The following is a 21676-nucleotide window of genomic DNA, read 5'->3' as shown; positions in this document are numbered from 1 at the left end:
TCCAAAACCTAGCAAACCACAATGGAGAAGGCAATGGCAAGCCACTCCAGTACTCTTGCCTAGAAAATCCCATGGACAGAGGAACCTGGTAGGCTGCAGTCCAGGGGGTCGCTACTAGTCGTACACGACTGAGAGACTTCACTTTCACGCACTGGAGAAGGAAATGGCAACCCACTCCTGTGTTCTTGCCTGGAGAATCCCAGCGATGGGGGAGCCTGGTGGGCTGCCATCTATGGGGTCACACAGAGTCGGACATGACTGAAGCGACTTAGCAGCAGCAGCAAACAACAATAGCAAGCAGCTTTTTAAAAAGATATAAAAGTGACTGATAAAAGAAGATGTTCAGTCTCAGGAGTACTCTAAGTAAAAATTAAAAGCATACAGTCACACATAGGAAGCCCTCAAACCTCTGTCCCACGTCAAGATGAACACAGACTCTCATAGACACACAGTATACCCCCACAGCACCCCTTTCCCCACAGCTGCTCCTGTACTCTAGCTTGGAAGACCAGTGTTTTCTGGAAGTACTGTCTTGTGTACCTCAGAGGAACCATTCCTGCCAGAAAGCTAATGACATGGTGTAGCAGCTCAGCAGAATGTCCAGGACCACTGTGTAAGTGACCCTTCCCCACCCAACTCCAGCTTCTGGAAGCTACACATGGGTGGAGGCAAATCCTGGAGGCCCCCAAACATGGGAGAGCATAGTCCTTCACCCAACCATCTTGGCCTACTCCTCTGGGCAGTTCTAGACCACACAGACCCAGAGGTGCCCCAGGCTATGGGATCCAAGTTCTTCATTTATAGAAACACTGAAAACCAGAGACAGATGACACTGCCCCTGGTCACGCAGCATATCAGTGGCTAATGGGTCTCATTACCCAGGCTAGAGAAGAGGGTAGAAGGCCGTGGTTCACCCCACCCCTCCTAGGTCATGAATATTCTCCAGCTGGTCTCTGGATGTTACAGGGGAGATGGGGACAGGAAGTCCTGCAGTCCTGGCTCCAGGTGGAGTCCTCACCATCTCCACTGTGGCAGGACCAAGGCAGGGACTCTAGGAGGGCTGAGAATCACTGAGGACAGAACCTGTCTTCCGGATATATCCCCAAATCCTGTGTGAACTTGGCCTCTGGGTCTCAAGGCTATTGATCTGCAGGGTTGGGGCTGGACCTAGGGCATAAGGCCCATCTCACCCAGACGTCTCCTGAGAGTTTTCTCCCTCTCTGTAACTTTGTTACTACCCATGGTAGGTCCTCTGCTCAGATCCCAAGGATATGAGGGTGAAGAAAGCAAATAACCGCAAAGTCTCATAAAGTCATGTGGCCCCTGTGGTCCAGAAGTTCTGACACCCTGTCACCTCGATGTTCACTACTACAGCTAAGAAGCTGCCTGGGTCCAGTGGAGGCCTTCCAGGAACTAAAAAGAGTTATGGCACTGGAGACCATGCAAAAGCACTTCTTTTCTCAACAGGAGCCATGAGCCTGGAAGGGTCAGGATTAAATCAAGTGTCTCTCTCAGTCCAGGTAAGCGTGTTCCATCCCTGCAGCACAGGGCACCCTTCTGCCCAGGCCTGTCACACTGGAAGGGACCTCAGAGAACACCTGATCCTGCCCTGTCCAGATCAGGAGGGAAAACTGAGGCTCAGAGGAAAACATGACTGCTGCAGGGCATCCAGTAGGTCTGGGAAGCCTGGTGAGCAGAGGCCCAATCAGGGAGGGAGGGTGTGTGCAATGGGTGGAGGCAGGGCTTCTGTGACATCTGGTCTGGGTGGGGGTGGGGGGGACAAGAGACAGCACAGCTCCCCCTGGGTGGCAGCCCTCTCCTTGTGGTGGGGCTGGGGGTTCCGAGAAGAGGCTCCTAAGATGTTTCTCTGACCTCTCCACCTCTGACATCCCTGTTCTTCCCAGAAAATAGCGCTGCTCTGCTGTTCTTTCTCCTGACAAGGAACTGAGGACACCCCTTCCCTTACACAGTCCACTGAGTTCAATTGAACATTTGCGGGCCCATCCACAGGCCAGGGTTACCGAAGTGACTGGGGAATACGAGAGGAGCGAACTTCGGTCTTCTCTGCGAGCTCCCTGCAGCCCCTTCCGCCTTCTCTCGGGCCCTATTCGCACCACAAAGCACGTGGCCTCAGCAAATTCCACACCTCATAGTGTTCCTGGGGCTTCCGCCCGGGGTTTGAGCCTGCTCTGCGGGGGCCCAGCATTCTCCTCCTGCTCCTGGGCTTCCCGGTCCTGAGTCCCGCTCTGGCTCTGGTTTCCCACCCTCCCCTCTCCGCTCACCAGCCCCTGCCCTGCGCAGGTCGGTGCTCAAGTGTTTCCAGTGCCCCTGAAGCGTGGCCCGCCCCCTTCCTGGCCACTGAAATCCCACCCACACTCAGCCGAAGCCCAGCCTCCAGGAAGCCCTCCCAGCCGCGCGGCCGCACGCACCTCTCTCGCCCCTCTCCTCGGCTCGCCACGGTAAGGGGTCGTCCTGCCCAGGGTTTGACGCATCTGCCGGCCGTGCTGGCCGGGGCTCGGGGGCCCACCTGCTGCAGGTGGGGGCCTGAGGCTCTGGGTCCCATCCGTCCTGGCCCATAGACGTGCGGCGCTGGCAGCCGGTGGCCGCCTCCAGTGGTTGCCTCCCTGCCTGTCGCCCTTGGTCGCGCGCCTTGTCGCCCTGGGACTCTGTTTTGGCCTCGAAGTGAGAGAGAGCGGAGAGGACGGGCCTGCGCGTCTAGGGCTCGGAGGCCGGCGCTGTGGGCACGAGGAGCCAGCCATTAAGACGCACAGACCGCCAGCTTGGCCCCTGCTGCCCCCGGCGGCCAGTCCGCTCACTGCAGGGCGGGAAGAAACGAACTAGGAGCGCGAGGTTGCCCGGGTCTCCTTGGCGCCGGCCGCCTTTCCCCGCCCTGGTCCTGAGGAGTCTCCCGGGCGGAGTCCTGTGGCAGCCGGCCTGAGCCCTTGACGATAAGTCTCCTGCTGATCCGCGGAGCGGGGGTGGGGGAGGACACGATCTTAGAGACCAGGGCGCGGAGGTGGGAGTCGGGGTGGGGTAATGCTGGGGTGCGTGAAGGCGCGGAATTGGACTGTGTGCGGCCAGGACCCCGTGTCCTGCAGGTCAGTCAGAAGGACTCATAGAAGGCGTTGCAAACTTTTCTTAAAAGAAGCACAACCTATTTCCACCCCCACCCTCAGTCCTGCTGCTGCTGCTGCTAAGTCGCTTCAGTCGTGTCCGACTCTGTGCGACCCCATAGACGGCAGCCCACCAGGCTCCCCCGTCCCTAGGATTCTCCAGGCAAGAATATCGGAGTGGATTGCCATTTCCTTCTCCACCTTCAGTCCTACCTGCCATGAAATCTGACTTGAGGCTTGTGTTGTGAACACAATATAGATCTTCTGTAGGACTGCGTGCTGTGCTTAGTTGCTCAGTTATGTCTGACTCTGCGATCCCATGGACTGTATGTAGCCCGCCAGACTGCTCCGTCCTTGGGGATTCTCCAGGCAAGAATACTGGAGTGGGTTGCCATGCTGTCCTCCAACCCTGGGATTGAACCCAGGTCTCCCATGTTGCAGGTGGGTTCTTTACTATCTGAGCCACCAGGTGGATGCAGGTAAATAGAACTGCTGTAGGACTTCGAGGAGAGGGCAGTTCCAGGCCCCTGGGGGTAAGGGGCAAGGACTTTGCTTAAACATCCCTTGGGAGGTAAGAGGTCGTTCCATCAGGAAAAGTGAAGTGCAGAATTGAGAACACAAGCATTCAGTAGCCAGGCTGTGGGGGTGAGATGGGTAGGAAGAACCTACAAGATGGGGGAGGTGGGACCCACCACCATGCTCTCCTGGGAAGGGCTCAAAGTAAGGAGTGGTGAGTTGGAGGCTCCTCATGACAGGAAGGGAGGAAGAGAGAGGAAGTGAAGGGACCCAGGGAACTGTGAGAGTGTCCTTTACCTGGGGAACTTTTCCCCTCCCCCTTCACACACCTCAGCCAAAGGCCACCTTCCCTTTGCTGGCCTCCCTGATCTCCTTGGTTGGTTAGCACTGTGTCCCCTGTTCTGGGTTCTCACTCACCTCCGTCTAATCGACACCATTTTTTGCCTTCTCTACTTGGAGCTGCTGGTTTACTGACTTGCCTTGCGGACTGCAGGCTCATTGTGGATAACTCACTGGGCAAGGCCAGAACTTCAGTTCAGTTTGCTTAGTCAGGTGTGACTCTTTGGCACCCCATGGACTGCAGCACACCAGGCTTCTCTGTCCATCACCAACTCCTGGAACTTACTCAAACTCATGTCCATTGAGTTGGTGATGCCATCCAACCATCTCATCCTCTGTCATCCCCTTCTCCTCTTGCCTTCAATCTTTCCCAGCATCAGGGTCTTTTCCAGTGAATCAGTTCTTCACATCATGTGGCCAGAGTATTGGAGTTTCAGCTTTAGCATCAGTCCTTCCAATGATATTCAGGACTGATTTCCTTTAGGATGACTGGTCAGATCTCCTTGCAGTCCAAGGGACTCTCAAGAGTCTTCTCCAACACCACAGTTCCAACACCACCTCCAACATTCACAGGCCGGGTGGAACTTGCCTGTGAATAATTTCTGTTGAGTGGATGATGTCAGTGAGTTAGTAAGGCAAGAAGTGTTTCGTGCCTGTGTTTATATGGTTTGTACATTTTCATCCACAGCAGGGGCTCTAGTCAGTTCTCTGGAGGCTCTCCTGCAGAAAGTGAAATTCCAGGGTTGGGGAGTGGCACGCTGAGTACAACCATCACGTGCTTTGGGATGTGAGCACAAATGTCTTAGGTGGTTAGAATTGGGTTGCTCTCTGATTGCCCATCAGAGGGTGAACAAACCCTTGCCCATTAGACTGTAGCTGGCCAGGGTCTCTGGGCACGGAGGGGTACCTCCCTGCATCTTGCTGGTTCTCTTACCGAAGCAAAGGTGAGAAAACTATCAGCTAAACTGGGGTTTGGTGGATGAAGATGAAGAAGGGAAAAATGCTACTGGGACTTGCACTGCCTCTAACTCATTGACACAAAGTCTGTTTTCATTGGTTTTCTAATTGTGGTAAAATACACATAACATGAACTTTTCCATTTTAACTATTTTAAAGTGGCATTCGTACTTTCACAGTGCACTGATCACTACTATCTAGTTTCAGATCTTTTCATCACCCCAGCAAGAACCGCATGACTATTAAGCAGTTGCTCCATGTACTCCCCATCCCCACCTTCCAATCCCTGCTGCTGCTAAGTCACTTGAGTCGTGTCCAACTCTGTGTGACCCCATAGACGGCAGCCCACCAGGCTCCGCTGTCCCTGGGATTCTCCAGGCAAGAACACTGGAGTGGGTTGCCATTTCCTTCTCCAGTGCATGAAAGTGAAAAGTGAAAGTGAAGTCGCTCAGTCGTGTCTGACCCTCAGCGACCCCATGGACTGCAGCCTTCCAGGCTCCTCTGTCCATGAGATTTTCCAGGCAAGAATACTGGAGTGGGGTGCCATTGCCTTCTCCAGTCCTAGAAACCACTAATCTGCTTTCTCTATATATAGATTTGACTATTCTGGGTATTTAATGTATATGGTCTGTGATCTCTTTTGTGGCTCAGATGGTAAAGAATCTGCCTGCAATGTAGGAGACCCTGGTTTGATCCCTGGATCAGAAAGATCCTTTGGAGAAGGGAATGGCAACCCACTCCAGTATTCTTGCCTGGAGAATTCCATGGACAGAGGAGCTTGGTGGGATCACAAGGAGTCGGACACGACTGACTGAAGAACACTTTCATTTTCACTCTGGGTATTTCATGTAAATGGCCTCATATAATATGGAGCTATTGTGTCTGTTTTTTTACTTAGTGTAAAGACGCTTACTCCTTGGAAGGAAAGTTATGACCAACCTAGATAGCATATTAAAAAGCACAGACATTACTTTGCCAACCAAGGTCCGTCTAGTCAAGGCTATGGTTTTTCCAGTGGTCATGTATGGATGTGAGAGTTGGACTGTGAAGAAAGCTGATCGCCGAAGAATTGATGCTTTTGAACTGTGGTGCTGGAGAAGACTCTTGAGAGTCCCTTGGACTGCAAGGAGATCCAACCAGTCCATTCTAAAGGAGATCAGTTCTGGGTGTTCATTGGAAGGACTGATACTGAAGCTGAAACTGCAATACTTTGGCCACCTCATGCGAAGAGTTGACTCACTGGAAAAGACTCTGATGCTGGGAGGGATTGGGGGCAGGAGGAAAAGGGGACGACAGAGAATGAGATGGCTGGATGGCATCGCCGACTCGATGGACATGAGTTTGAGTGAACTCCGGGAGTTGGTGATAGACAGGGAGGCCTGTCGTGCTGTGATTCATGGGGTCGCAAAGAGTCGGATACGACTGAGCGACTGAACTGAACTGAATGTTTTCAAGGTTCATCTAAATTGTAGCATGTATGTGTCCTTCCTTTATTTTTCACTGGTGACTGATATTCTAGTGTATGGATATACCACATCTTGCCTATCCATCCGTTTGGTGATGGACTCTTGGGTTGTTTGTTTGCATCTGTTGGCTATTGCGAATAATGCTGCTGTGAACACTGGTATACAAAAATCTGTTTGAGCCTCTGTTTTCAGTTCTTTTAGGTATATACCTAGGAGTGGAATTGCTGGGTCATATGGTAATTCCGTGTTTAAGTTTGTGGTTTGGCTGCTCTGGGTCTGTGTTGCAGTGCACAGGCTGTTCCTTGCTGCGCACAGGCTTTCTCTAGTTGTGGTGAGCAGGGTCTACTCTCTAGTTGGGGTGGGCGGGCTTCTCACTGTGGTGGCTTCTCTTGTTGCAGAGTACAGGCTGTAGGGTGCACGGGCTTCAGTAGTTGTGATGCATGCGTGGGCTTAGTTGCCCTGTGGGATTTTAGTTCACCAACAGGGACCAAGCCCACATCCCCTGCCTTGGAAGGTGGGTTCTTTACCACCAGGCAAGTCCCCACTTCCATTCTTATCAGTAGCTGACAGTTCAACTCTTAGCATTCTCATGTCTGTCCTGAGAGTGCCCAGAAAGCACCCCTCCAGGCTGCTGCAGCCAAGTGGCCCCCTGTTCCTATCGTCGTCCATCTCCCTGCACTCCAATGGAAGGCTGTGTGGGGTTGTGCAAACCTGGTCTCAAACTCTTAACTCTAGCCCTTCCTTGCTGTGTGATCTTGAGCAAGTTATTCAGACTCTCAAAGCTTTAGCTCCCTTCAGTGTAAACCTCCTTCCTGGGTCAGCTCTGAGAGTGGGTTATGATGGTGATGCAGAAAGTGGACGTTTAGTGCCCAGCAGTGCTCTGGATCGTGATCCAGACTCTCAGTCCTGTCAAACCCTCTTCTCCAGGGGCTTCCTCGCTGACCACTGGGGTCCTCTCACTGGCCTCTCTCAGGCTGGCAGGCTGTCTGAAAGTGACAGATGTGGTCTTTTTTTTATTTTTCATAATTTTTTTTTTCCCAAAACAGAGGTCCTAGATGAGAGAACAAACAGCTTGAGGGTGGAAATGTGGAGCCTTGACAGGGACAACTCACTCTCTCTTTTTTTTTAATATTTAGTTATTTGGCTGCGTCTGGCCTTAGTTGCAGCATGTGGAATCGTTTAGCCACTGCATGTGGGATCTCGTTTCCTGACCAGGGATCAAATCCGGGCCCCCTGCGTTGGGAGCTGGGAGCATCAAGTCTTAGCCACTGAACCACCAGGGAAGTCACCTAGGGATAGACCTTAAATACAGGCATTATCTGGAAGACCATAGGCAGCGGTAACAGTTTTGGAGACAAGCGCTGTGTTCATGAGTAGGGAGAGAGAAAGGGAGAAACAGAGAGCTTTGGATATTGGAAGTCAGGGGTGGTAAAAGATTTGTAAGCAGCAGCAATTTCAGGACTTACACTTCAAAAGAAGGAAGGCAACAAGTGAGAAAAAGCAGGACAGAAGTGAGTGTGTTCAGTGGGAGGGATGGGCCATGACTGGAGGTGAACAAGGGGAGCAGAGCAGGAGAGGTCTGGGCTCGTCACCCCTTCCTCTTCTGCCAGAAAAGGACCGCCAAACATAGGGATTTAGGTGGTGCCTCTCCAGTGGGGTCCCCGGACCGCCAGCAGCAGCGTCACCCTCACCGGGGAAGTTGCTAGAAATATCAAGTCTCAGACCCCACACCAGTTCAGTTCAGTCACTCAGTTGTGTCCAACTCTTTGCGACCCCATGGACTGCAGTACACCAGGCTTCCCTGTCCATCACCAGCTCCCGGAACTTACTCAAACTTATATCCATTGAGTCAGTGATGCCATCCAACTATCTCATCCTCTGTTGTCCCCTTCTCCTCCCAGCTTCAATCTTTCCCAGCATCAGGGTCTTTGTAAAAGAGTCAGTTCTTTGCATCATGTGGCCAAAGAATTGGAGTTTCAGCTTAAGCATCAGTCCTTCCAATGAATATTCAGGACTGATTTCCTTTAGGATATATTTCCTTTAGGATGTGAAGAGAAGTGCAAGGCAAAGGAGAGAAGGAAGGATATACCCATTTGAATGCAGAGTTCCAAAGAATAGCAAGGCTAGATAAGAAAGCCTTCCTCAGCAATCAATGCAAAGAAATAGATGAAAACAATAGAATGGGAAAGACTATAGATCTCTTCAAGAAAATAAGAGACACCAAGGGAACGTTTCATGCAAAGATGGGAACAATAAAGGACAGAAATGGTATGGACCTAACAGAAGCAGAAGATATTAAGAATATACAGGTGTCAAGAATACACAGAAGAACTATACAGAAAGTTCTTCATGATCCACATAATCGTGATGGTGTGATCACTCACCTAGAGCCAGACCCCACCCCAGGGCCACAGAATCAGAATCTCCTGGGGTGGGCCCAGTGCTGGGTTTTATCGAGCCCTCCAGGTGTTGAGCACTCCAATGTAAGAATCACTGATGAGGCGTCCGCAGAGAAGAGTTCCCTGATCCTCACTTTCCAAGAGAGACTGGTGAGAGATGAGAGGTGACAGGGCTGGCCTCCCCGTGCCCCGGGGGTTCATCTGGAGATGAGAATATGAAACTGCTTCCAGGTGTAGCTCCACCCAGCTCTCCATCTTTGTGCAAACACCGGCTCGCATGGGGTGCCCCGAACCCATCCCCTGAAAAATGTCTCACAGCACCTGGCCTCCTGCCATGAATTTATTGGGCAGATCCCAGTCTTATCCCGGGACTCTTATCCCAACCTTATCAGTAAAGGCAGCCCAGCTCTGTGGTGGGCGGTGGCTGAGGTCACACCCGGTAGCTGATGAGCCATCCAGGGCCCTACTACCTGACCCAGGTTCTGACCCGGGGCTTAATTATCAATTAGTCTAAACTAGCAGCCTGCAGCACATGGAGCAGCACCTGAATGAGGGAGGGGTGGAAGAAGCTGGAGGAAGAGATTCCCATTGCTAACCGGGTGTGTGCAATTCTCACCTCCTGTCTCCAGCGTCTGACCTGCCTCCGGAGGTGAGTTGCGTGCTGTGAGGGACTGGTGAGTGCTCGTCTTGCTGGCAGGGTGAATCTCTGCTCTAGCATTTTGTGTTGAAGCTTGAGAAAGAGAGTTGCCTTTATTCCCAGTTCTGAGGTGGAGCAGAGAAGGGAATTGGTGATGCTGACTCTTCCTTGGACACTTTAGAAAACCTTGTCTTTTGCAGGTCAGGAAGCAACAGTCAGAACTGTACATGGAACAACAGACTGGTTCCAAATAGGAAAAGGAGTACGTCAAGGCTGTATATTGTCACCCTGCTTATTTAACTTATATGCAGAGTACATCATGAGGAACTCTGGGCTGGAAGAAGCACAAGCTGGAATCAAGATTGCTGGGAGAAATATCAATCACCTCAGATATGCAGATGACACCACCCTTATGGCAGAAAGTGAAGAGGAACTCAAAAGCCTCTTGATGAAAGTGAAAGAGGAGAGTGAAAAGGTTGGCTTGAAGCTCAACATTCATAAAACAAAGATCATGGCATCTGGTCCCATCACTTCATGGGAAATAGATAGAAAAACAGTGGAAACAGTGTCAGACTTTATTTTTTTGGGCTCCAGAATCACTGCAGATGTTGATTGCAGCCATGAAATTAAAAGACGCTTACTCCTTGGAAGGAAAGTTATGACCAACCTTGATAGTATATTAAAAAGCAGAGACATTACTTTGCCAACAAAGGTCCGTCTAGTCAAGGCTATGGCTTTTCCCGTGGTCATGTATGGATGTGAGAGTTGGACTGTGAAGAAAGCTGAGCACCGAAGAATTGATACTTTTGAACTGTGGTGTTGGAGTAGACTCTTGAGAGTCCCTTGTACTGCAAGGAGATCCAACCAGTCCATTCTAAAGGAGATCAGTCCTGGGTGTTCACTGGAAGGACTGATGCTAAAGCTGAAACTGTAATACTTTGGCCACCTCATGTGACGAGTTGACTCACTGGAAAAGACTCTGATGCTGGGAAGGGTTGGGGGCGGGAGGAGAAGGGGACGACAGAGAATGAGATGGCTAGATGGCATCACCGAGTCTGTGGACATGAGTTTGAGTGAACTCCGGGAGTTGGTGATAGACAGGGAGGCCTGGTGTGCTGTGATTCATGGGGTCGCAAAGAGTCGGATACGACTGAGCGACTGAACTGAACTGAATCCTCATCCATGAAATCCTGCCAAAATGGCTTCACTGCCTTTTAAGCTTTACCCACACGTGGGCCTGGGCTCCTGCCCGTCTCTCTCTGTGCATCCCCATCCCCCTGGCTGGGAAGGTGTGTGCTCGCCCTTCCACCACCCTCAGGGCCAACCCAGACCTGGGATCCCAGTTAAAAGAGACTGCTGCATGTCTTGGCAAGTTTGCTGAATTATTTAAACAAGTAATTAAGAATTGGGCTTCCCTGGTGGCTCAGTGGTGGGAAATCCGCCTGCCAGTGCAGGAGACCTGGGTTTGATCCCTGGGTGGGGAAGATCCCCTGAAGAAGGAAATGACAGCCCACTCCAGTATTGTTGCCTGGAGAATCCCATGGACAGAGGAGCCAGGCGGGCTACAGTCCTTGGGGTCTTAGAGTTGGACACAACTTAGCAATTAAACAATAACAACAATTAAGAATCATGAGAACCTCAAATTGCCAGTTGGAGAAAATGACAAAGAAAGGACCTGGTTGAGGAAAAAGGCTCATGGTCCAACAATTTTCATTTAGGTCTAAAGAGCCACAGCCATGCAAAATATATCCCAAGTTTTGCAGTGACATCCTCCTGCCATTCCTCTTTCCTACTTGCCAATTTCTATTCCTAACGGCAGCACCCTTCCTAATTTCTTAAGTCTATACAAGCGTATGCAAAGATAGGTTCTAATTTCCATCCTTTTACACCAAAGCTGTGCATTATACACATTGAATCCACTCCTTCCCCATTAACTTCCCTTGGAATTTTCCACGTCCAGACATCAGCGTCCTTGCTCTTTTTCACAGCTGTGTCATATTCCACTTCACACATATTACTGTATGACATTATATTGTTTTACCACTCCCTTCTTACAGGTTTTGGGTTCGTCCAGTCATTTATCACAAGCAGTGCTATAATGCTTCCATTTAGACATAGGTTATTTAGCTTATATTTGAGGGCAACTTGAGGATAAATTCCTGAAAGTGGAACTGCTGGGGGTTAAGTAACTACCTCGTGACAGTGGTGGATAGTACCCTCCTTTGATGGGAAGGAAGGAGACGGTTGAGAGCCGGAGACGGTTGAGAGCCAGTCAGGGCAGAATTTGAACCTCTTCTCCATGCTCTCTAACTGTTTGCCTACCCACTCAGAACCTCAGTGTTTAAAAACTGTCAAATGTGGCCCGCACAGGTGTGTGGATGAAATGGGACCAGCTATGTGAAGTATTTGATTCAGGGCCACAGGCACAGTGAGACCACCAAGTGTCAGGAGGAGTTTCCCAAGGGCAGGCAGCTTGGGTGCCCCATTGTATCTGAGAGCTGAGGACCGAGCCTGGTTTTCAAGGCATTGGTTCCAACTGGAAAATCCCCTCTTCAGCTCTGCCTGTCGTCTTGTCCCTACAGCTTCTGATCTGTCCTGCCAGTGAAACACTGGGTCTCGCCTGGGACTTCTGGGGTTGGCTTTTCGGCAGCCTGAAGGAAGGCATTTGGTCTGCCTTCAATCCTCAAAGCTCTGGTCCCTGACACAGCCCTCAAATAAACGCATATCTGCCATGTATTAAGTGTTTGCCACTGGCCTTGTATAATTCTGAGTATTCCACATGCATGTTTGCATTCAGTTCTCAGAATTAACTCCTAGGATGGGAAAGATTAAATCCTCACCAGCCAACCTCTTCATCCTTCTGCAGCCTTGCCCAAGGCTTGTTGCATGACCGCTGAGTTCTTCCATGCTGTCCCCTCTAGGGGAGTGAGACCCCATGACATGTGTATGGTTTCCTGTGGCCTCATGTTTCTTTTACCCGGTGGACGAACCCTCATTTCAAAACACTATGCAGTGGTCAAGAATCTGCCCGCCAGTGCAGGAGACGCAAGAGACATAGGTTTGATCCCTGGGTCAGGAAGATCCTGTGGAGTGGGAAATGGCAACCCACTCCAGTATTCTTGCCTGGAGAATCCCATGACAGAGGAATCTGGTGGGGTACAGTTGATGGGGTTGCAAAGAGTTGGGCTCTACTGAGAACGCAAACACAATCGTTGCTCAACAGTGTGCATGTGCTTAATGCCACTGACCTGATCTGTATGTTCAAATTAAAGGGTGAGTTTGATTTTAGAGGATAGGAAATGCAGTCTGTGTGTCGAGAAGGAAAAACAAAACTCACACCTGGTACTATTATAACATCGCAAAATGTCCAAGTGACGTTTCACCCTCAGCACCATCGCTGCCAACATTTAGTATCAAAAGTGAGTCTGTGACCAATTGTGAATCCTCTCCCTCAGAGGAGTGTTCTCACAGTCTTCTCAATAGACCCCAAAGATCGCATCCACATATCAGCATCTCTTCTCTCTTTTGCTGCAGGGGGATCGGGACGAATTGGGGACCCAGAATCTGTGTGACAAACTCATTCATTCCTCAAGCCCTGGAACCAGGCGGCTCAGGCACTTCACTGACCGAAAACCATGAGTGAAGAGAAGGAAGAGGCCTCGTTCGGTGTGCTCCCAATTTATGATGAGCCTGAAAAGAGGAGGGACGTGCCAGAGAGCCCTGATGCTTCCTCCCAGCCGGAGCACCATGCACGGGCTCAGCTGGGCGAGGTGTGCAGTCCCCCAGAGCAGCCCCTGGGCTCCCTGAGGCAGCACGGCCCAGCTTATCAAGAGATGACCTGTGTGAGTCCCCAGCAGTGGGCCCCCCAGGCCCTGGACAGATCTGAGCTGCCAGCCACTTGGCTCTCCAAGGCAGAATCTAAAGATGCAGCGGGCGGTTTCAGGTAAGTCTCCCTTGAATGAGGCTGGCCTGGGATGGTGAACTTTCTTGGGAGAGGGGGGCTCTACCCATCTCACTTCCTGTCTGTCTCCTCCCTGTGTCACAGCCCCCCACCAGGAGCGGAGTTTGGTAAGTCCTAGCTGGGACGGTGTGAGCAGGTAGGGTGCAGCCCGCTACTGGGCTTCAGAGTGGGGGTACCCTGGGGCATGAGAGCAGCCTTCTCCCTGGGTCCCGTGATGCTGTTGCTGCCTGACCCTACTTCTCTGAGCGGGTGGCCGCTGGTCTCTCCCTGTAGGTCAGCCTTGTCCTTCGCCTGGTCCCAGTGAAGAAGTCTTGTCATTCCTCAGAGCAATTGTACGTGACTTTTTCTTTTTTTTTAAACCTGGCATCTTTCCCTTCCTATTCCCCTCTCCCACCCCAACAAGAAGTTAGTAGGAGGAGGGTGAGGGCGTGTGGTGTGTCTGTACCCTCACTGTCTCCCGCATAGGTGGTAGGTGCATGGAGTCCCTTCTTCTTTGGACCCGGGCTCCCCTCCTTCTGTCACCAGTGTGTGGGGCCTCAGCTGTCAGGGTTGCATTTAGAGTGACATCCTCAGAGGGAGTCTAAGCCAGGGTCTGCTGTCATTGCTGAACTCAGAAGTGTCTAAGATATGGGAACTCAGAAGTGTCTAAGATATGGCCTGTTTGTCAGGGAGGCCACCCTGGGCTGGTGCAGAAGGATGTCAGTGGTCTGGGGACCCCAGCAGAGGACATGGTCCTGCCTGGGGATCAGAGAGGAGCTGGTGGATGCAGGCTTAGGAACTGAGTTAGAGGACAGGACAGGCTGGCCCCCATCGATGAGAGCAGGTCAAGGCTGTGACCCTTTCGTGGCCATCCCAGCCTCCCGTTCCAGATGATGTGGTGGTTAGGCAGAGGGCCCCACATAAGTCCTGGAAGGTTGGCCGACTCTGCCACGGGAAGAAAGTCTATGCAGTGGCCGTCAGCGGCTCGACTCACCACGTGTACACGTGTGGCCACGGCTACATCAGAGTGTGGGATGAGAGTGCCCTGCATGCCTGGAACCAGGCGCCCCAGGCCCAGCTCAACTTCCAGGTGAGGGTCCTCCAGAAGGATGGGGGGCTCGGGGATGACTCTGTCCTGACACTGAGAGCCCATGCTTCCTGGAGACCATTTGAGAATGTTGGCCCTTCCAACAGGACCGTGACAGCTGTGTCTTCACCTGCAAGCTGTTCCCCGATGAGCGGAGCCTGATCACGGGGGGTCTGTCCCAGACCCTGACACTTTGGGACTTGGTGCCCACCCCCCGTGTCAGGGCAGAGCTGGCCTCCACTGGCCCTGTGTGCTATTCCCTGGCTCTCTCCTCCAATGCCCAGATCTGCGTGGCTTGTTTCAAAGGATTTGTTGAAATTTGGGATTTGCAGAACCAAATCTTGATCAGGTATGACCCCAGGGGGTGGGGTGCAACAGTGAAGCTTTTGGGAAGCTTGGGCTTGCCCTACCTCACTTCCTCCTCTGCGGTAGGATGAGGTGAGTCTGTGTGGAAGACGCATATGGGCTGCGTATCTAGGGACTTCCTGGGCCCCAGACTTCTGAGGGTTCAACCAATGCACGAACCTCTGAGTTGTTTTCCCACCAGGAAGCATGAAGTCCCCGTATACGGATCCCAGTGTGTGGACATCACTGGCAATAAGTTCTGGACGGGAGGTGAAGACACCAAACTATATTCCTGGGACCTGAGGAGCTACCAGAGGCTGCAGCAACATGATTTACGGCATGAGGTGCCCGCATGGCTACCGCGGCTCTGAGTGCGGTCCCTGGGGCCTGGGAGCTGTGGGTTCCTGCAGAAGTGGGGTGCGATGAATGATGGGCCTGGCCTCTTTGAGTGCTGACCCCAAACCTCCTCCCCAACAGATCCTCAGCATCACCCATGACCCCAGTGAGGAGTGGTTGTTAGTAGGCTTGAGAATGAGTGACATCGTAATCGTGCACACACACCGGAAGGAAAAGTTTAAGGCTGTCCTACAGAAATACGTCTGCCATCACAATCTCCAGTTTGCCTCCTGTGGTGAGTGAGCAGGCCGGGGACACCTCTGGGTGCCCCGTCGCCTGACAAACTGTCTGCTCATCTGTGGAGTTGGGGCCCAGCCTCCTTTCAGACTGTTTAGTTTCCCCCTCTTTGGCCCCAGAACTGGCCAGACCAAGGTCTCAGGCCACCTTCCCAATTGCCTTCACCTCTGCTTCCTCCCACCACCAGTTTTTCTCCCCTGCTGGCATGGCTAAGTTTTCTTCTTTCTTCTTCTTATGATTATCACTTACTTATTTGGCTGTACCAGGTCTTAGTTGAGCCAGGCAAGCTCTTAGTTGCAGCCTGTGGGATCTGTCTAGTTCCTTGACCTGGGATCTAATCTGGGCCCCCTGCATTGGGAGTGCAGAGTCTTAGCCACTGGACCACCAGGGAAGTCTCTTTCCTCCTTTCCTTCTCTGCTTGTTCCCTCTGCTTTTCTGACTCTGTCTGCAATGGTAGCTTCCTACACGGAACCACAGCCCAAAGACACCAACCAAAGAGAGAAGGGGAACGAAGCCCCATATGATTGTCCTGTTGTTCAGTGACTCTCCCTGGGATCCTGGGTGTGGCAGGAGGGAGCAGGCTGAAGATGGAATGGTTTGGGTCATATCTCTGAGTTTTATAGATGGGGGAAGCTGAGGCAGAGAAAGAGTGGTTCCTTCCCTGGTCTCGTTGGGAGCAGAGCTGGGGCTGGAAGGCAGGCATGGTCTCTGGCCCCTCCATCTGTCTTTTCTCTGCCAGGGAGCTATTTTGTGGCCACAATGAATGAGACAATCCGCTGCATAGCCGCACCTTCTCTGCATAGATTGTTTCAGGTACTGGGTGGAGGGGTGTGCAGACCCAGGCACTTGGAGCTTGCAAACCCCAGACCCCAGATGGTGGGGCCCCAGAGATGGTGCTGGAGAGTACCTCTGAGATGGCAACCACGGCCGTTGAGGACATCAAGGGGAATGAGGACTCGAGGTCCTGGGAACTCCTGGGCTCCATTTTGAGCCCCGAACCTAGCCTGGCCTCCAGACCAAGCCTCAGGTCTACGCGGAGCCTTGAAAAGAGCCCTGTATGACACCTGAAGCACCCCGCATGTTGTTCCTCCGTGGCTTCTCTTTTCCTCCAGGTAGAGGAATCCGCACACATCCTGTGTTGTGATGTATCTTCTGACAACCAGTATCTGGTCACGGGCTCCAAGAATAGTGCCACGGTTTACCAGCTCTTGTATTGAAGGTCCCGCTGGTGAAGACCCAAAGAAGGCCAGCGTGCTGGGAGGGTAACCTTGGGGTGCTGGGCCACTCTGACACCTGCCACTCCCCCTCCTTCTCCTCATGTGTTGGTTATCTGTCCATTCCCCTCTTGCCCAGCACATGCCTAGCCTGCCTTCCAGGTATTTATTATACAACTTAGGGATTTTTCCTTTGTTATTTTTCTACCACTGATTTCTGGGTTTTGTAATTAATAAAATAGAAAAGCAAAAACCAAAGTGGCTTGGGTGTGTGGTCAGTTGTTTCAAACAACAAACTCATCATAATGGATTGCTTACACCCTCTTTCAGCAAATTCCTGGGTGGGTAAAAAATTTTAGACCAGACTTAGTTTTGTTTATAACTCTTTTTGGGGGTGTCAGGGAATTCTTGGACTCTTAAGAAAGCTCAGGAAGCAATGTATATCCACGTACAAACTTTGAGTTTGTATCAGGATGCTGGTAGACCAGCAAAATTCAACTCTTGACGCAAGTTAAAACTCCAGGAGTTGATCTAACCATATCCAAGGTCTCAATTCTCAGTCTGGCATTTGGTGCGTCAGAAGCTGCCTGTCTGTTTCAGGGCATCTTCTCATGTTGGTGAATGTGATATTTTGTGTGGCCTTCACTAACCTGAAAAAGACCCAGCTCTCTGAATCAAGCCATATAGGCCTGCTTTCCTCCAGCCTCTGCTTGGAGTTGGCATGGCTGAGACAACTCGTAGCCTACCAAAGTTTATAGCTTAGAATTTACCTGGAAGAGGCATGAAGCCTGGGACCAACTGTACCATCCTTTGCATTGAGATACTGTCCAGTACTGGTTCTTGCTGACAGATAACGAGTGAAGAATGTGCCTCCTTTCTGGGCCAAGACTAAAGGAGTAGGGGGATGTCTCGTCCAGGCTCTCTGTCTCCTACCAGCTCCAGGCAAGTGATTTGAAGGTCCAAGGGGATTGCAAAACAATGAGATGAAAACATCCTGTGTCCCCAAATCAAACATGGAGAAAAGCTTCCCCCTTTGGAATATTTCAGGGGAGAGAAATAAACTTATATTTGAATTGTTGTACATGTTGAAGTGTATTTATCACTATAACTCTGGAAATAACAAACTTTTACTTAAAGGGCCAGATAGTAAATATTTTAGGCCTTGTTGCAATTGCTCCGTTCTGTTGTAGCATGAAAGCTGCCATATGTGTGTGCCAATAAAACTTTGTTTATAAAAATAAGCAGTGGGTCACATTTGGTCTGCTGGCTGTAGTTTGCTGACTCCTGCTATAGCCATTGTGCCTCTCAATAATATATTTATTTAGCTTCCATGGAAAAATATACAGAGAGTAGGGTCCAACAGTAGTCCTGTCCTGGGCTATAGTAACAATTAGACTCCAAGTGTCTATATATATTTTTACACAATATTTTAAAAGGTAGGGACAAGGTGGTAATTTCTGGAGACTAAAGTAGAGAAACTGGATCATAAAAGGAAAAAAAAGGACAGATTCAATTCTATATGCATTGTTTATTTCTTCAAGGTAATGTTTGTCAAAAAAGAATTGACTTCAAGAAAAACCATTAACAAAGTGAAGACACCCTACAGAAGGGGTGAAAACCTTTGCGAAGATATTTCTGGTATGGGATTTATATTGAAAATGTGTAAAGAATTCTTAAAACTCAACAACAAAAGACAAAACAATTTTAAAAAGAGCAGAAGATTTGAATCGCTGTTTCTATAAAGAAGGTATACAGATGGCAATAAGCACAGGAATAAGCTCAACGTTATCAGAGAAACACAAACCATACCCACAGTGCAAAGGAATGTTGCATGAGCAGGATGGCTAGAATAAATAGGACAGACAGTAACAAATGTTGCTGGGGCTGTGGAGAAACTGGAACCCCCATAACCTGCTGGTGGGATTGTATTAATAGAACACATTGCAGCCACTTTGAAAAAGTTTGGTAGCTTTTTAAAATGCTAAAGGTAGAGTTATTATATGACTTAGCAATTCAACTCCTAGATGTAGACCCAAGAGAACTGAAAAAAAAAAAGGCATGTAAGTTGGGAGAGTAAGACTTTGAAAAGATAAAATAAGAGAACTGTACTTTTTCTTCTTTTGTGGAAAGAAGGTAAAGTCCAAGTTAAGAGTAGTCACGATAAGTCGACGAGTAGTGTAATTTCAAGGCTAGTTACTAAAAGAATACTAAACAAGGGTATAGCTTCCAAGTTAATAGAGGAAAACTACTGGAATAATAGAGTATAATATAATATTAATAAGTTATTTATATTTATAATTTATTATTAACTCTGTACATTGTTTAATTTGATGTTAATCTAAATAAAATTATGTAATAATGACAAACAGAAGACGTGACTAAATACTGAGTCATAAAGTTCAGAATATTTAGTTCTTACAGAATATATTCTAAGAACATAATGCAATTAAGATAGAAATAAACAAAAAGGAAACTAGAAGTTTCTTTATTTTGGAAATTAAGAAATATATGTCTAAATAATTAGTAGAGTCTAAATCACAAACTGGAAGCTATTGTCAACTGAATAATAAAAAGTTGAAGGATTAAAAAAAATCTAAAAAGAATGGAAGGATTTAGCTAAAGCTATAGTTAAAGTTTAGCCATTTCTAGGTCATCAATGCCAGGCTCCACCTTGCTTTCTGGGGCCACGTGGGAGACTTGCACTGACAGCCCAGGTCTTCCCAGAAACTGAAAACTGGGTCTGGACTGGAGAAAGGATACAGTCTCCGGAGACAGCAGAAAAAGAATGTGGAGACTGGGCCTTGATCTGAGTAGAGGAAGGTGGTCGTGTTTTAGTTGCTAAGTGGTGTCTGACTCTTTGCAGTCCCATGGACTGGGGCCAGTTAGGCTCCTCTGTTCCCAGGATTCTCCAGGCAAGAATAGTGAAGTGGGTTGCCATTTCCTTCTCCAACGGATCTTCCCCACCCAGGGATTGGACCCCCGTCTCCTGGATTCCAGGCGGATTATTTACCGCTGAGCCATTAGGGGAGCACACAGAGGAAGTTGGGGGAAAGGAAGTCAGAAATGGTTTAGGAAACAGATTTTTCACAGATGTTGCGAGATGAATTTAATCACTCAGCAGTGCTGGATCCATTTCCCCGCAGGAAGATGGGACAATGATCGACCCTCGTGGTTGTGGCTTAATGGGCTCTCTGTGGACCTTAGCATTTACTTCTGTCCTCTGGCAGCACGTGGGGATCCCTCTGCCTGCCGGGTCCGCGGGGCCTCTGTAAATGCCATCCCGGAAAGCAGATTATTTTCTGTGAATGGCAGCAAAAAGTCATGCCCTCTCTGAGGCTCGAACTCAGGACCTTCAGATTATGAGACTGACGCGCTGCCCACTGCGCTAAGAAGGCTGACTAGCAGGAGATTTTCTTTATCGCTAAAGGGAAAGTGCCCACAGCCGCTTCCTTTGCCCTAAGCGCCTCACAAGGGTCGGTGTTCGCCGGCAGAGCGCCGGTGGGGCCCGGGACAGCTGGGGAAGGACGGCGCCTCTCTTCTTGCGGCGGGAGGGAGTCCCGCGCCTGTCTGGAGCTCAGAGGGTCGCGAGAGGAGGTGGGCTCGTGCAGCCGCGCTCGCCGCGGGTGGAAGGGCGCGCGGCCGCTGGGGCTCTGCGGAGTGCGCAGGGGTAGGCGGGGCGGAACGCGCGAGGGGCCGCGCGGGCACGGGCTCCGAGGGAGCCCGGGGAGCGCGCGCCTGGCTTTGGCTGGAGGACGGGCGGCAGGGGCGCGCCGTGCACGGAGCAGGCGGCGCGGGCGGCTGGCGGCGCGGGGCCGTCCGCCCAGGCTGCCACGGCCGCCGGAGCGCTCGGGGCGTGAGCTCGGGCTTGTGTTGCTGACAAACGGCGGGTGTTCGGCTGGACGAAGGCAGGAGGGCGCGACACCCGCTGCAGATGGGCATCGGGGGGCGTCCCTCAAGGGTGGGAAGGAACCTGGGGCTCGGGCAGGCGGGCGGAAGGAGTAGAGAGGGGTTCGGAAGAAGCTGGGGCGTGAACTCTCCAGGCCCTGAGCCGGCCTTAGGAGTGGGGATGAGTTAGGAGAAGGGAGAGAAGATTCCAGAAGACTCTTGGATGTCAATTCAGTTGGAAAAACGGAAGGAGAAACCACAATTTCCTTGGACTTGCCATCTTACTCGTTTATTCAACCTTGTGGTTCTGCTTTCTCCTTCAAATCATTTTGTGTCCTTATTACATATAGAGCATTGCATTTCGGAGAGCAGAAGAGCAGCAGCATTCCCTCTAGGCAGAGTTTAAAATCTTGTTACAAGAATGCAGGGTGGGTGGATGGATGAGTGGATGGGCAGAACATATAACATAGAACATATAAGTCAGAAAGCATTTCCTCCTTCCTTCACGGGAATTTCTGCTGCCGATGCCCAGAAGGCATGACTACCGAGGAATCACTACCCCATCTCGTTTAGCCAACGATTATTAGGAGGTACGATTACTACCTTGAGCTGGGCGGCTTCTTCTTTCTCTCAGCCCTTGTGGAATTATTGTTTTCACCAGGGAACAGTGTATTTTCATATCTGGTGGGTCTAGCCCCTTGCCCCCACTGGCCCCTTTCAGGGCTTTGCTGCTCAGCTGAACGCAGGTTTGAGGTCACCTCTTGGACAGCCGTTCACACTGGTTCCCTCTTGCTGCTCAGATTTCCCAGGGCGCTTAAGTGACTGTATTGCATCCTGTGGTTCCAGGGTGTTCTCAGTTGTTCCCTGTGTGTCTCCTCCCTTGACTGGGTGTTCTGTAATGCAGGGACAGAATCTGAGCCACCCCTGGGAACGCCACGTTCAGAAGGATGGTCGAGGAGGTTCTGGACCTCACCCCCAAGCCCCTCTTTACTGCCACCTCCTGCCTAGACTCAGTGTGCCTGTTTAGTGAACAAAGAATTCACTTGGCCGGAGTCAGGGCTTGGCATTTGTTTTCTCTCAGCCAGTACCCAATCTTGACCTTGTGGCTTCCCCTCCGGGTCATCATCAGTTCAGTTCAGTTCAGT

General features: G+C 50.7%; 1 protein-coding gene and 1 non-coding gene across 2 annotated transcripts; one reads left to right on the top strand and one right to left on the bottom strand.

The window, feature by feature from the left end:
• The first annotated feature begins 32 nt into the window (after nt 1-32).
• Nucleotides 33-16859, top strand: TLE7 (TLE family member 7). The gene is made up of 11 exons (XM_088830036.1): nt 33-613; nt 1248-2459; nt 12962-13370; nt 13473-13495; nt 13662-13720; nt 14245-14457; nt 14562-14803; nt 15002-15143; nt 15277-15430; nt 16172-16245; nt 16545-16859. Exons 3-11 carry the CDS (start codon nt 13063-13065, stop codon nt 16647-16649), a joined length of 1320 nt encoding a protein of 439 aa, XP_088686162.1. The 5' UTR covers nt 33-613; nt 1248-2459; nt 12962-13062; the 3' UTR covers nt 16650-16859.
• Nucleotides 16860-19968: 3109 nt separating this feature from the next.
• TRNAM-CAU (transfer RNA methionine (anticodon CAU)) lies at nt 19969-20041 on the bottom strand. Its single transcript has one exon. It is a non-coding gene; the product is annotated as a tRNA-Met (tRNA).
• Nucleotides 20042-21676: the final 1635 nt, after the last annotated feature.

The sequence above is a fragment of the Moschus berezovskii genome, chromosome 22 (assembly GCF_049115385.1).
Source record: "Moschus berezovskii isolate FMDL1 chromosome 22, NW_MosBer_1.0, whole genome shotgun sequence".
Classification (NCBI taxonomy): domain Eukaryota; kingdom Metazoa; phylum Chordata; class Mammalia; order Artiodactyla; family Moschidae; genus Moschus; species Moschus berezovskii.
The sequence above is the reverse complement of the archived record's forward strand: the minus strand, read 5'-3'. Positions and strand labels throughout refer to the sequence as shown.